Below are 14,424 nucleotides of genomic sequence, written 5' to 3'. Positions count from 1 at the left end.
CGGGAATCGCTGACATCTCACCTGGCTCTAAATTCCGCACTTCCACGGACAGCTTGAGGGGCGAGATGTTGTCCGCTGCCGTGACCCATTCCGCGCTACGGCCCTGGCGCCGGTACTCCACGCGGAAGGCGGTGATGGGAGAGCCGCCATTGGCCCGCGGAATCCACGTGACATACACGGAACTCTCCGTCGCCATGGATACGGTGGGACGATCCGGAGCTTCAGGTACTGAGGATGAAACCGTCACGTCAGGAACGCGGCAAAGCAAATGCCCACCTAGTAGCAGCAGTTTATACATCCAATACATATATTCTTTTTGACTCCTAGTCAACACTATTGAGTAACTAGAGTAAGACGAAGATAAGAGTATTATCCAGAGTACTCATGTCATGAAAATTGGTGCATGATAGCAAATGGTCTAATCACTGGTATATATTTTTGAAGGGCGATAACATATTCCCAACCACTGTCACCCCTCTAATATCTATAATGGATATGATAACCTTTTCCTAACAGCTAAAACCTAACCAATACATGATTTTTTTTAATGGTATCTTTGCTACAGCTGTAAAAAAAGGATATACCCGCATCCATTTTCCATTATCCAGAACATCACACACACACCAAAAAGGACGGCATCACAAAGACAACAAAAAGCATGTACTGTCCAAGCATGCCGAGGAGGAATGTGTACTTACTCTCCTGGCTCTAAGCCACAGAAAGAAAGGCAGCGAAAGTGTGAGAAGAGAAAGGTAGGTTAGTGGACAGACTTGTGCACTAAAAAAAAACAGTCAATCATTCACACTGACCATGGTACATGCACAGACACAGACAGACGGAAATCGCATGCAGGAACTGTCAAAATGTCTGCGGACAATTAAGCACTCGCAAAAATACCCAGAAACCACTTTGTTGCCCTATCCAGTTCAGCACAGTTAGGCATTAGTTTTGTGCGATATCTCAAGCGAAACTCCAAAGGCAGAGAATTCCACCAAGCCAGAGAAACAAAACAGACACTGTCCAAACATTTTGAAGTGTACCACCCATTCCACAGCAGCTGGCAGCAAGCGATGCGGATTGGGCAGGGAAGGAGCAGCGGTTGGCTCTGCGCTTGGGGGGGTGAGACAGGAATGCTCTTCTTGTTCTTTCACATTATTAACAGATTGTCATGCTCTGTTCACTTAGTTTTGTTTAATAATACATATAAACTGTATGTCTTTATACACGTACACAGCTGTGGAGGAAAAATTAACTCTCTAAACATTAAAATGCGCTCGCAAAGTGCCTGAGAGACTCCATTGTTCGTCGAAAACTGATTCACCTCCTGTAATTTTACGCTGTAACCGTATGCAGATGAAGGAAGAGGCACATAAGCAGATTACAGCGGAGTCTCTCACCTCTGTCATGCATCACTACCCCGAAGTGAGTCTTCGAGCTCTCGTGCCTGGGTGTCTCGTCTGACTGGGACAGTTCCGGAACCTTGGAGGGCTTCTTATTGGTCACGGTGCTCCTTTCTGGGGGAACGAGATGCCAACTCAGTTACCATTTGTAGGGATTTAACCACCACAGGCATTTCAGCCTTCTCCAGAAAAAGCCCGGTTTGACAGATAGCCACAAAATATGAGTTTGGTTTTAAAAAGGCCACCGGCATGTGGAGTGTAAAGGCCATTTGGGTTTTAACATCTGTTGTGGGATAAATTAACTTGTGTTAAGCTGGGTATACACCATGCCAACAACAAAAACTATGTGACTGTTGATATGCAGCCAAATCAGAGAGCTCTGCTTGCCTTACTAGCTCTGACTGACCCAGCCTGCTCAATTGGCCAAAACCGCACCAACAGGGACCATCTTATTTGTATTTATTAACCATTATTCTCCTTTTCTCCTCTCCCTCATGTGTTGCACTTGTCTTGTTTACGGTCTCTGCACATTATGTATAGACCCTGCACTGTGGTCCCATGGTCCAGGGGAACATTTTGTTCATCCCACTGTATGCTGTGGATTGTATATAGATGGTATGACAATACAGACCCACTTGACTTGACTTGACTTGACTTGACTAGACAATCGAGTCCGAGTTTGCCACACACTGACTCATTGACAGCCCGACAGCTTCAGACAGACCAAATCCGGCTTGGTGTGTTCCAGACTTTGGGGGAGGGGGGGGGGGCATTCTGAATGTCAGACAGACCTTTTCCAGTGCGGAACGTGAGCATGGCCGGCTGCCCGTCGCCGGCGCTGCTCCGGGCCACCATCAGGACCTCGTAGAGGCTCGAGGGCTCCAGCTCGGACAGCCGCAGGGTTTTCTCGCTGCCAGGAACTCGCACCGTTTGCCAGTCTCCCACCACGTTTCCCAGGTCATCCAGCTGGGGCACAAACGCACACACAAGCGACACCCTTAGCACGTAAACCCACCGACACACATCGACGTGCGACGGAAAGGAATCGCAAAGGAGGAGCCATTTTTCTTGGGGTATTTCTGGAATACGCACCGTTTCCTTTCATGCCTGGGCAAAGGACTGAGGCAGCAGAATGTGACAGAATGGATAAGACAGAGCCACATTTTCCGATATGAACAATGAGAAGGCAAACATGAATAATAATAACGGATTTGTCAACGCTAGGGCTACTGCGCCACGCAGACATGCATATTACCCTCTGCTCTGAGCTAGCTAGCAATTTGTAACAATAAAATTATTCAAATACTTAACTTGCAACACCCCCCACCCCCTCCCCCGAACATAATACACTGATTCAATTTCCAGTATACTCCAGGATAACTGTATTGAAAACATAGATAGCTGGCCATTATTTGGCCATTCTCAAATCAGACACAGTCAAAAATACATGATAATACTTGAAACATGAACCTTTTGACTCTGGTACATTTACAAAACATTTTAGAACGTGGACTTATCACTGAGGTCGGAGATTTCTCCCACTGCATTATTCATTTGCTTAGCCAAGCATCTTACAAAGAGCAGCTTACAGTGTTTACATGTGCTCTTTAAGCACTTTATACACAGATGGACAACCAAAACTTAACAGGAGCAATTAAGATATAGTGCACTTTTTTTTGTTGTTTGTTTTTTTTCCCACGAGCTTAAAATAAATACAGCAGACTTAAGAACTTTTTTGAAAGCTTTTGGGTGTACTGCTCTCTCTACAAGACATGCGGTTCCTAAAACCAATTTTAATATTCACTCAAGCTAGTTGTGCATTATAGCAACCAGTAGCATGCAGTAATAGTCAGTAATGTACACTAGTAGGTAACTGTGCATACTAACGGTCAGTAATCTGTACTAGTAGCTGGTAGTACGTTATACTAGCCAGCAATGTACACTACCAGGCTGTATTGTATAAAACTAGCCAATAGTGTACACTAGCAGCCAGTACTGTATAATACTAGCCAGTAGTGTATACTAGCAGCCAGTAGTGTATACTAGCAGTCAGTATAGTGTATACTAGCAGTCAGTATATTGTATACTAGCAGTCAGTAGTGTATACTCGTAGCCATTAGTTTACAATGCTAGCCAATAGAAAACACTAGCAGCCAGTAGCGTACACTTGTAACTCACAGGGTATTCCACTAGCCAGTAGTGTACACTTATACCCAGTAGTGAACAATGCTAGCCAGCAGTGTACAATGCTCGGCAGTAGTGTACACTAGTAGCCGGTAGTGTATGATGCTAACCAGTAGTGCACACTAGCTGGTATAATATGAGCCACTAGTGTACACTTGCAACCAGCAGTGACTCGTTTGTGTGAACGTGACTCTTACCTTGCGATACTTGACAAAGTAGGCATTGATGGCACTGCCCCAGTCCCGGCCCGCCCTCCACTCAAGGTCGTACATGTTGGGTTTGTGTGTCTGTGGGGAGCTGGTGATGATGGGTGCTTCTGGAGTGGGAAGGTTGCTCGTCTTTTCCGTGGGCTTATCCTGACTGTGTGCAGCCTCTTCTCCGGGTAAGTACTGCTCCTCACCGCCATCATTCTGTACTGTGTCTAGGGAGTGTGTACTGTCCATAACGGCGCTTACTGTGCTGCTCTGAACTGGAACTGTAAATGAAACACAGACAGGACATCCAATCAGATGCCAAAATCTCCACAAAGTGTTGACGAGTCATTGATTAAATATTATACAGGGGACACCCTGGACGGGATGCCAGTCCATCACAGGGTACGAGGTAGGGGACACCCTAGACGGGATGCCAGTCCATCACAGGGTACGAGGTAGGGGACACCCTAGACGGGATGCCAGTCCATCACAGGGTACGAGGTAGGGGACACCCTAGACGGGATGCCAGTCCATCACAGGGTACGAGGTAGGGGACACCCTAGACGGGATGCCAGTCCATCACTGGGCACATGCTTACACACCATTACATACTATTTACAGGTGCCAATTCACCTAATTTTGGGTCTTTAGACTGCAGGACAAAACCAGAGTATCAGGAAAACACACAAGCAAGACGTGGAGAACATGAAACGTACGGCTACACAGCGCAGGCACCTCCCAAAAAGCAACTTTCTGTAACTTTGTCTTCCGTATTCCTGAAAGTAGATTTTATTGTATCTATCTGTGCATTTTTTAATCCACTCAGAACAGAACAGAAATGGAAGCAGATGCATTTCATTTGCTCTGTATGTGTCTCTCTGCACAGTATCTAGAAAGTAAGACACTAAACTGGATTATATTAATAATAACTAAGGTTTTATTATGAGGTAAGAAACCCTGAGCGCAAAGCAAAATAATGACAGTTAACCTTTCATCTCGATAAATAGCACCTCTTGAAAATGACTCTGAAAGCACAATGTTTAACCTGGTGACTATGTCAGAAGGAAGCACATCATCCCGTATTCAGGAGGCTGGGTCGTGGTTTAGCCTGTTGTGCTGTGTGGTTTATTCAGGGGAAAAAAACAGCCCTTAAGCTCTGGTAATATAAAACTAGTGTAGTGAGCTGAGCCAGCTGCAAGGCATTCCACACACTGGCCATTAAAGTGCCACTGGGAGCAGGAGCCCAGTGCACTCTCCCAGGGCACACACCTGACTGCTCTGTCCTTCCTTTCACCCCCCACCCTTAGCGTGATTGGCTGACCGAGCTACATACTCCTGAACTTTACAAAAGCGATGATTTCCAGCAGAAAAGCAGCTAGATTTCACCATTAAAACGCAAGATGTACACTACTTTGAAAATCAAAGAAAAGAGTGTCTAAATCAAGGCTATTCAAATCTGGACCATGATTCCAAATCCAGGCCGTGTTTTCAGTGATCCCAAGTAGTTAGTGTAATAATTACTGATTGTGATTGGCTAGAGGCTTCACACCGGGCTCACAGGTAAAGGAAGGCTGGAAAATCAGGAGTACTCCGGCCTTGGGGACTGTGATTCGAATAGCCTTGGTTTAAAAGATCTTCATGTTGGGGTAAAAAAATGTTGGCGTCTCAGCTCAGACATTTCAAAACCTCTCTAAGTCACCCCAGTATTTGCAGCAAAAATGTAATAACCCATCAAGTTATTTAACCAATTAAGTTAATTAATGCGGTGAGCTGGTGGTGAAATGCAACAAATTTGTGCGACGGCTGGGGGCCCCTGAGGGGAGGGTTGGGAACTGAAGCCGTGTTCATCTAGGCATCCAGCAGAGAACAGAAGAAATTCTTACTGGTTTGTATTGTGCTACTGTTAATTTGCATAGGTTCTAATGTTACATTGTGTATTTTATCTGAGCAAATATACAATTACAACCATGATACTGTAAACAGCTTTAAACATTTTCTGTGTCTACCTAATGTGTCTACTAACACATTATTGTACATTGCAGCAGACATGACTGACTGACTGACTGACTGCCTGAGACTGACTGACTGAGACTGACTGACTGACTGACTGACTGACTGACTGAGGAGCGTATTAATCTGATCGGCCTACCGACAGTGAGGAAGGCCTCGGCCTGCACGGTGCCCAGCTTGTTGGAGGCCTCGCAGATGTATTTTCCGGCATGTGCTCGGCTGATTGCCTGGATGTAGAGCGAGCTGCTTCCCGGGCGGGACATTGTGAGCTGGGGAAGGCCGTCCCCGGGGGCCCTGGCCGGGCCCTGTGGGGGCTGCAGGAGGCGGGCGGGGTGCGTGGCGATCGGGCCTTCGGAGCTGTACCAGCGAATGGCCGGGAGGGGCTGCCCGCTGGCGTTACAGGACAGGAAGACGTCGTCGCCCTCCTGAAAAGCCCCGCTCAGCGGTGTGGTGAGTATGACCGGTTTGGAGCCTGAACCTGTTGAGAGAAAAAAGGCAGAGTTACTGCAGATCGGAAGAATAATACATCAATACACAGAAGCCAAACGTGACTGAAGAATTGGAGGGGAAAAAAAGAAAAGAAAATCCTTAGATAGCATTACAGATATTGGAATCTGAATTTAATACCAGCTGACTGACCGACTCGATTAATAATTTCTGATATGATGAGGTCCAGGTACATCTGTTTAGACTGATGCGGCAACAAATAACATAAGACTGCATACACTGTTGGCAGCTGAGTGGCCTGTCTTCCATCTTACATATGCCTCCTTACATTCCCCTGTCTAAGTGGCTGTCGCTGACATAACACAGAAATTACATCATATGATAAACTAACACGCTGTCCTGCCATTCAAGTCAAATCGCAGCCCACCAGTGAGCAAAAAAAAAACTTTTCATAACCTCAACCACGTTCTGATTCACTGCGTAAACATGTAGAGATTTGCTGAGGGGTTCTATGCAAAGCAGATGCATTAATCCCCTTTCATACATCTTTTAACGGGTAATAACATGTTATGATTTTAAAACACAGTAATTACACAGCAATGCTGATACACTGAATACATTTTGTAGTGAATGGTACTGTAAGTGAAAATCAAGTCTAATTTTTTACAATAAGGTTGTTGGTTATGACACCATAAATAGCGAAGATATGGTGAAAGAATCTGAATAGCAGGGGTGGAAAGTTCAGGTTCAAAATGTACAAATCCTGACCGAGATTTTGTTCCAACCAAGTAGATGAGCATAAAGAGTTACAGTCACAGTGTCCTCAGCTGCTTGGTTGAAACAAAACCTTGGTCAGAATTTGTACTTCCTGGACCTGAACTTTCCACTTCTGTGTGCCCATATGCTAATGGATAAATAATTATGACCTCATGCGTTTTCAAACAGGCCTTAACAGGCTACCATGCAGCACTTCCCCTCGTTAGATCTGCCTGCTTCTCAGAGACTACAGAGAACAACAATAATACAATCAGATTCTCTTTTCCACAGTTGACCACTTGATAAATACAAATATAATCTTGTGAATTCTCTGGAAATAACTTCTCATAATTTACGCATGAAGTTTCCATTATTTTCAGGAGAAATCAATAAGATCAACACGCACAACATACATCTCACATGGCATTAAGATGGCATGTGTGTTCTTTTCTAATACATGTATGCTGGTTGATATTTTTTGTGCACTTGGATTATTAGGGTTTGATATTCATAAAACAAAGGTACATTCTGTTTTCAGTTTTTATGCACCAAAATTATGTAACTCTTAATTTTAAACAGAGATGGCCCATAAACAACAATTTTACTTTCAATTACACCATTTGTGTTACTGTTGTAGTTTCTGTTTAATTTAATTTTAACGTTAATGTGTCATTTTTAACCGGTATTTTTCTGCAATCCGACATGTTTTGCATAAATGGATCTTTCCTGTTCCTTTACGGAACGGAATTGAGTACAAGAGGTGCAACACAGCCACAATTAAACCGTGCATCACGGTGCATACCTGTGAGTACGGTGAGAGAGCCAGCTGATTGGGCAGAGCCAATCCCATTGTCCAGAAGGCACTGGTACACGCCCTGATCCACCGGCGTCACAGAAGCAATGCGGAGGGACGACCCAGAGACCCGAAAGCGGGCCGAGGGGACGATGGGGTCCGAGTTAAACAACCAGGTGATGTTGGGAGCCGGGTTCCCCTGTCCAATGCAGACGAAGCGCACAGCGGAGGCGGAGGGCACTGATTGGCTGGTCAGAGCTTGCAGCACCGATGCAGGCTCTGTGAAGAAAGGGGGCGGGGTCAAAAAAACAGAGTGAAGTACAGGTGCGGGATTCAAACTGCCAAGGCCAGGCCGAGTGGCAGCGCGGGTCGCTCACCGAGCACATGGACAGTGTAGTTCGCGCTGAGCTCCTCCGCAGCCTCTGTGTGGTACAAACACTGGTAGCTGCCTGAATCGCCCTTCTTCGCAGCCACCAGCTCCAAGTTGTTGTGTAACAGTCTATGGTTTTCCCCGGCAAGCAGTTCCTGTCCATCCTTAGTCCAGCGGACGTGTGTGTGGGGGCTTCCTGACAGGACGCACTCCAAAGTGAGCGACTGCGAGCGGAGGACCGAAACGGTCTGCGGGGCTGTGGGAAACACAATCTGTGCGGAGGAGGGACCCCCTGTACCTACACGAGGGACAGGACGGCAGCCTGGATTAGCCTCATGCATGCATACGAATTGCTTCTTGTTTTTTTTTTGTTAACTAGGACTTAATACAGTAGAGAATTTGCACAGCTGAGATAACTATTATACTCTCAAAAGGGCAAATATTTTGGGTCATGGACTGAAGAGTATTGCATAAAATCACAGAATAATGAATAAGACATCTGTAACTAAATTAAAGCAAACAAGAGTTTTGAAGAAGCACATAATGGAAGGTTGTTGCCGTCAAACTGGGATTCTCCCACTGTTAATGGGGGAATAGCTGGTAGGTAAAATGTACAGACTCACGTTTGACGGTCAGTTTGGTGCTGTGGGTTTCTACCCTGGTCTCCTGAGTAATAGGGTTGTATGCAGCACATTTGTAATTCGTCTGATGCTCAGGGGTGACAGATGTAATCTGAAGGTTCCCAGATGGAAGAATTAAATATTCCTCTAAAAATAAAGGAAAAGATCAAATAAATACCACGCTGAAATATTATTCCAGGTCTGTCGAGTTAGATGACTGACAAAAATCCAAACAGACAGAACTGCAGGCAGTAAATATTTGCAAATTCAGAATCTCCAAATACATATCGCCATCTGTACGCAGCTGTAAATTTACACTTTATGACAGTAAGTTGGAACTGTTACTGTTAGGGTTGTGCATCTGTGCAGTTAAGCGCATACCTGTGGACTGCTCTAGCCACTGCCCTCGAACCCGAAACCGGGGCACGGCGGGAGGGTCACTGTGCGGCAACGGGCAGGTTATGACGGCTGCACTTCCTTCCTCTACAGATAGGGTGCGCCGCTGGGACTCGGCAAACTCAGAGATACCTGTACAGACGATCTGTGTCAGTTTCTGGGTGCCAAGTTTAAAAGGCTCAATTACTGCAAATAGTCAAATTAGAGGAGGAGATTAAAAACAGAAATCATCCAGAAAGATCACTGATCAGAGATCTCAGAAAGCCTCCTGGAAAGACACTTCATAATTGCTGATAATTGTTATAATTGCTTTGCCCCAAGTCAACTCCCTGTATGTAATAAAAGCAATAAACAAACAATTGTATGGCAATAAATAAATGATTGTGGTAAGTTGCCCTAATCAAATCCACCCATTAAATATTTTTCTTTCTTTCTTTGTCTTACTCTTTCTTTCTCTTTCATTCATTCTCTCTCTCTCTCTCTCTCTCTCTCTCTCTTTCTCCATTTCCTTGACCAACTAAATTTAGCACAAATGTATCTAATGAAACAGACCTAGCCCAAAGGCTGTAGGGTCACGCCCCAGGAACAGAGCTAGCCCAAAGGCTGTAGGGTCACGCCCCAGGAACAGACCCTCACCCTGTACCCCCTGAAAACACTTCATTACATAAATGGGTATCAAATGGGGCAAACGTGCCCGTCCGCCGTGGGGATGTCAGCGTACCCGCGACAGTGATGCGTGCCAGCCGGCTGGCGATGGCCGTCTGCCCTGAGCGTGCCACGCACTGGTACACCCCCGCCTGGCTCAGCTCCAGAGAGGGCAGTGTCAGCGTGCCCGTTCGGAGGCGCACCCCCACCGCCAACTGGGGGTCGAGGGGCCGCCCCCCAAAGCGCCAGGACACCTGTGCCGTGGGGGGGTGGGCCGAACACCGCAGGTGGACCACGCCCCCCTGTCGCTGCAGAGAGGAGAGGGGCTCCGAGCGGAAGGACAGGGGAACAGCTGTGGGGTAAAAGACAAAAAAATCAGGCTAAGGGCGACTTACAAACACATTACCATCCCACATCTCCGGCACACAGCGTGAACGTACACATCACTTAACGACCAGGAGCACTGCCGCCCGATAGTGTTTTATTACACTGCACAGTGTAAAATCAGGGCATCATTAGCGTGTGTGGAGACCTTATCACTAAGGAGAATCTTTCCCCATAGACACTGCATACATCCTCTAAATCTTTTATCTTATAAAAGCCCAGTCTTCTCAGTCAACATCTGTATGGATGTGGTGCATGCCTTATCAGATTAAAGGATAAATGTTACCACTAAAAGTAGTGTCAGATAACAACAAGCCATTAACACCCCTATAGATATATACAAACCCATATGTGTGTTTCTCTGCCTGTGTGAGCCATGTATATATTATATTGTGTTGATCAAATGTAACCTGTTATTTATTGTAGAGACCATTTTTTCCAGTCCCTACAAGAGGAAATTCAATTTTATAAAAACCTGTGACTGCAATCAAAACACTAAAAATGCCAAAAGTCTTGTATTTTGTTTGGTTAAGCTTAGGGTTGGTAGGGGTTAAGGTTGCCATGTTGGGATTAGGGTTTTCCCCATAGAAATGGAGAGTCCCCACAAAGATAAAATTACGAACCTGTGTGTCTGTGTGTGAGTGTATGTGAGTGTGTCTGTGTAGCACACACATGTATTTCCAGAGCCTGTTTCACCCCTTATGCCCAACAATAACAGCCACTTCCCATCCTACTTACATGAACAGCCAATAGGCCCAGTCCAGCTGAGGAACAGTACGATGGAGAGGATCCTCAAACCATCAGCCATGGCTCGCTCAGACGCCCGCAGCCTACACACACACCCTCTGCCGGAACACTCCTGCAACGGCGGGAGAGAAACCCCGTCTCAGCCAAGTGCAGCGACTCTCATCGTGCGCCGCAAGGGCACAAGTGTCCCAAAGGCATGTTTACCTACTCAAAACTTCAAACAAAACGCTTCCAGTCTTTGCGGTGTGATTTTTTTCACCATGGAATCCACTATTAAATGTATTACAAAAAACCCTCAAACCAACAGCATAATATCCTTAATCTCTGAATAGACAATTTCCTGCCGACTCTCCACTCCATAAAAACAATGGCATTCCTACATGCTGGAATGCGTGCCATTCTTCTGCCCCAGTTTCTACCCCTCAGTTCCCCTCCAGAGGGGCAGTTGCAGGCAGAGCATCCCCGCTCTTAATATCGCTCTCATGTCACAGTGTGGTGGCTCTTCAGTGACTCAGTGCAGCCTGAAGCGTAGCTGTGCACATGCTCCGGGGTGACAGACAGAAAGGGGGCCACGACGCTTAATTAGAAACATTCCTGTTCTTCTTTTGAACTCCCCCCAACAGCCCCCGCACGCACAAACACACATCGCCCGCCCCCTTTTCTTTCTGGGCCAATAATCCATTCCGGCTTTGATCGGCGGTTCCTGGTTGGTGACCACGGCTTGAACCGGAGCCCCAGCCCGACAATGGCCGCCCAGCTGGGACATTCACAGACACGTTCAGACTCAACTGGGGTGCAGCCCTGTCCTGCTGCCGGGGGAGGGGTGTGTCCTTTGTCAAATTAAAGACATGATGTCTGGGATGGGGTTAGTAGAGCTGAACGGGCCTGAGATTCTCCCAGGCAAGGGTGGGTCCCGCAAAGTGGCCTAAGAGGACCTTGGTGACCTTGCCCCTGTCGACAGCCATCTTTCGACGCCCCGCCAGGCCCTCCACACACAGATGACATAGCTTTGGCGGCTATTGGTGTAGCGAATTCATATTTCCAATCCGATTCATTAGGATTCCTTCTGATTATTTCAATCATAATACAACAGAAGGTGTGAGAACTTCTCTCGACTCTGAATGGCTTCTACGAACACCCACATGCCCCAAGGGCACCCTAAAGCTCCGGCATTCCAGGTCTTCCAAGCCTGCGGCCTGGTACTGCCCTCTCCCCCCCAGAGGCCACACAGCAGCACCCCAGTACACCTGAGAGCTGATGGCGGGGGGCGGCTTTCAGGGGTCAATCTAAGACACTAGGTTACAAAGCAAAGAATGTTCAAGATGAAAAGCTGGTTTAGTCTCTATATTTTGTGGCCCATATATCCATCTGCATGTAAATATCAGTACGAAAAGATGACAATCGACTCCAGATCACTGCTAACGGGCATCTTACCAGCTTCATTTTCAGTTCAAAATATACGTCTGACTTTGTGGGATCTGTGCCCTTTGACATTCTGTCCGTGGGCAGCATGTTATATATATCCAGAGGATTAGCCCAGGAGTCGACACGAGCACGCCCGCTGATGTTATTGCTAGTTTAGCTAACATTTCCCATGACCCCCGTCCCAGTATCAGCTCAGGCTTCAGCTTCAGATCTCCTCTAACTCACCACTAACCTCTGACTTGGCCGCATTTACATTTATTCACTTATCCGACACTCTTATCCCCAAAAAAGGGCTACCATTCCTGGGATTTGAACCCACAACCTTTGCATGGTTAATGCAATGCTCTACTCTTTATATATATACTTCTTTAATATTTATGCCCTTCATGCTCACTGTTATTTTTTTTAATATCCTGTGGATATATTTTCCTTTACAAAACAGCAAGTGAGAAGTGAGAAACTTTAACACGTTATAAAAATTACTTAAAATAAATACATATTCCTGTTAAAATTTAAATTAATGCAGTTGCTTCAAATTTTTCTGAATTTTTAGGAAATATATATTTAAAATATATTATATACATATATATATATATATTTAAGGAATTATTAACTATTTTATATACTAAGAGGCACTTATATGTATTTTAAGTCATTTTGGGTGATGTTATCTCTCAAATGAAAATATGCAAATAATCCCTTACAGGTCAATTAACGCAGCTATTTAGGCAGGACTGGCCTGGCTTAGCCACGAAAAGCCCTGGAATCGGCTAATAAAGCTCAGAGGGCAATGTCACCTACATCACACAGGTCCAGACAGGCTCCACACTGCCCTTATCTCGGCAACGATAATCTTCCGCCCCACAAAAAATAATATATGACAACAACTGCAAAATAAAGGCAGAGCATGATGTTTGCAGCGACAGAAAGGAAGAGCCTCCTTCATTCAAAGCCCCACTAGAATCTGCAAGGCCGTGTATCTGCGATATTTCTCCGTCCGCTGACTGCGCAGAGATGCCCATCACTGAGAGAAGCCCAGCTTATCTGAAATCTCAATCTCGCAAAAAAAGGAAACAGAAGACATCCTCCGTCGATCTTATCCGCTCGTTTAATTCATCCGTTCTTCCACATCCGCCATCCTGGTCCTGCAGTGAGGAAACGGGTGATGTACAAGTGGGTTTTATCTAATGCTGTCTCTGTGCCGCGGCTACTCCAGCTGCTGCCTGAAATGGCACTAAGGCCCTGGTATGTACCAATCAGATCAGGGATGCCTTACAATAAGATGTCCTCTGAACAGGCATGAATGGGAGAACAAACATTTAGCATAAGGCCTTTTAAGGGAATGCAAGCAAGGTGGGAGACTATGATCCCAATGTTATCTGACACCACTTCATGCAGCTGCATTGAAGAACGTCTGTGTCCTTGAACAGAGGCTGCTGGGAGAAAAAAAAAATCCCTTCCTGTAACCACGTTTGTTGTGGAGTTAGGAGAAGCCAAATGGGGACATTTTTATTAAATGAGAGCTAAATAATCTCTAGAATCGTTTTTGGATAGAGTGACCATGTGGGGGAAAAAGCCATGATGGAGCAACATCAGGTTACGACGTGTTTCAAAACAATCCAGCTGCCCTGAAATTCCACAAGTTACCCACCTTCGTAGATTTCCATTTGGCAGAAGTTTCCAGATAAACACGGACCCCTCACCACTAACATTTTCAGAAATGCTTATAGTCTTGCTCTCATTCTGGGGTATGGAAATCGTGGCTTAATAAATTTTCATGACATATTCATGAACTAAAACTGTACCATTATTTCTATATAACTATACACTTACATTAAACCTATACTGGATATGTGGTATGATAGAGAGATCAATGGATACATGAATACTACAGAAATATATAACGCTGTACCACAAGGACAGAACTAAAAAATTTCCAAGGTGAAAAGGCTGTAGAAAATCAAATTGCTCTGGTGGATTTTTGCAAAGTAAAAGTGCCCTATGGAGGTGCCCTATGGAGGTGCCCTATGGAGGTGCCCAATGGAGGTGCCCT

The 14,424-nt window shown here is 45.6% G+C and overlaps 1 protein-coding gene across 2 annotated transcripts in view; it reads right to left on the bottom strand.

The window, feature by feature from the left end:
* LOC111838027 (cell adhesion molecule-related/down-regulated by oncogenes) overlaps positions 1 to 14,424 on the bottom strand; it is a 39,224-nt gene that overhangs the window by 12,187 nt on the left and 12,613 nt on the right. For both annotated transcript variants that reach the window (XM_023800578.2, XM_023800577.2), the window contains exons 2-12: positions 10,938 to 11,058; positions 9,892 to 10,167; positions 9,156 to 9,302; positions 8,778 to 8,921; positions 8,162 to 8,452; positions 7,794 to 8,063; positions 5,928 to 6,266; positions 3,782 to 4,059; positions 2,192 to 2,366; positions 1,398 to 1,514; positions 22 to 228 (exon numbers count right to left, since the gene is read on the bottom strand). In XM_023800578.2, coding sequence (XP_023656346.2) covers positions 22 to 228; positions 1,398 to 1,514; positions 2,192 to 2,366; positions 3,782 to 4,059; positions 5,928 to 6,266; positions 7,794 to 8,063; positions 8,162 to 8,452; positions 8,778 to 8,921; positions 9,156 to 9,302; positions 9,892 to 10,167; positions 10,938 to 11,007 — 2,314 coding nt within the window. In that variant the 5' untranslated portion in view covers positions 11,008 to 11,058. The remainder of the gene's footprint in view (positions 1 to 21; positions 229 to 1,397; positions 1,515 to 2,191; positions 2,367 to 3,781; positions 4,060 to 5,927; positions 6,267 to 7,793; positions 8,064 to 8,161; positions 8,453 to 8,777; positions 8,922 to 9,155; positions 9,303 to 9,891; positions 10,168 to 10,937; positions 11,059 to 14,424) is intronic.

The sequence above is a fragment of the Paramormyrops kingsleyae genome, chromosome 18 (genome assembly GCF_048594095.1).
Source record: "Paramormyrops kingsleyae isolate MSU_618 chromosome 18, PKINGS_0.4, whole genome shotgun sequence".
NCBI lineage: Eukaryota > Metazoa > Chordata > Actinopteri > Osteoglossiformes > Mormyridae > Paramormyrops > Paramormyrops kingsleyae.
The sequence above is the reverse complement of the archived record's forward strand: the minus strand, read 5'-3'. Positions and strand labels throughout refer to the sequence as shown.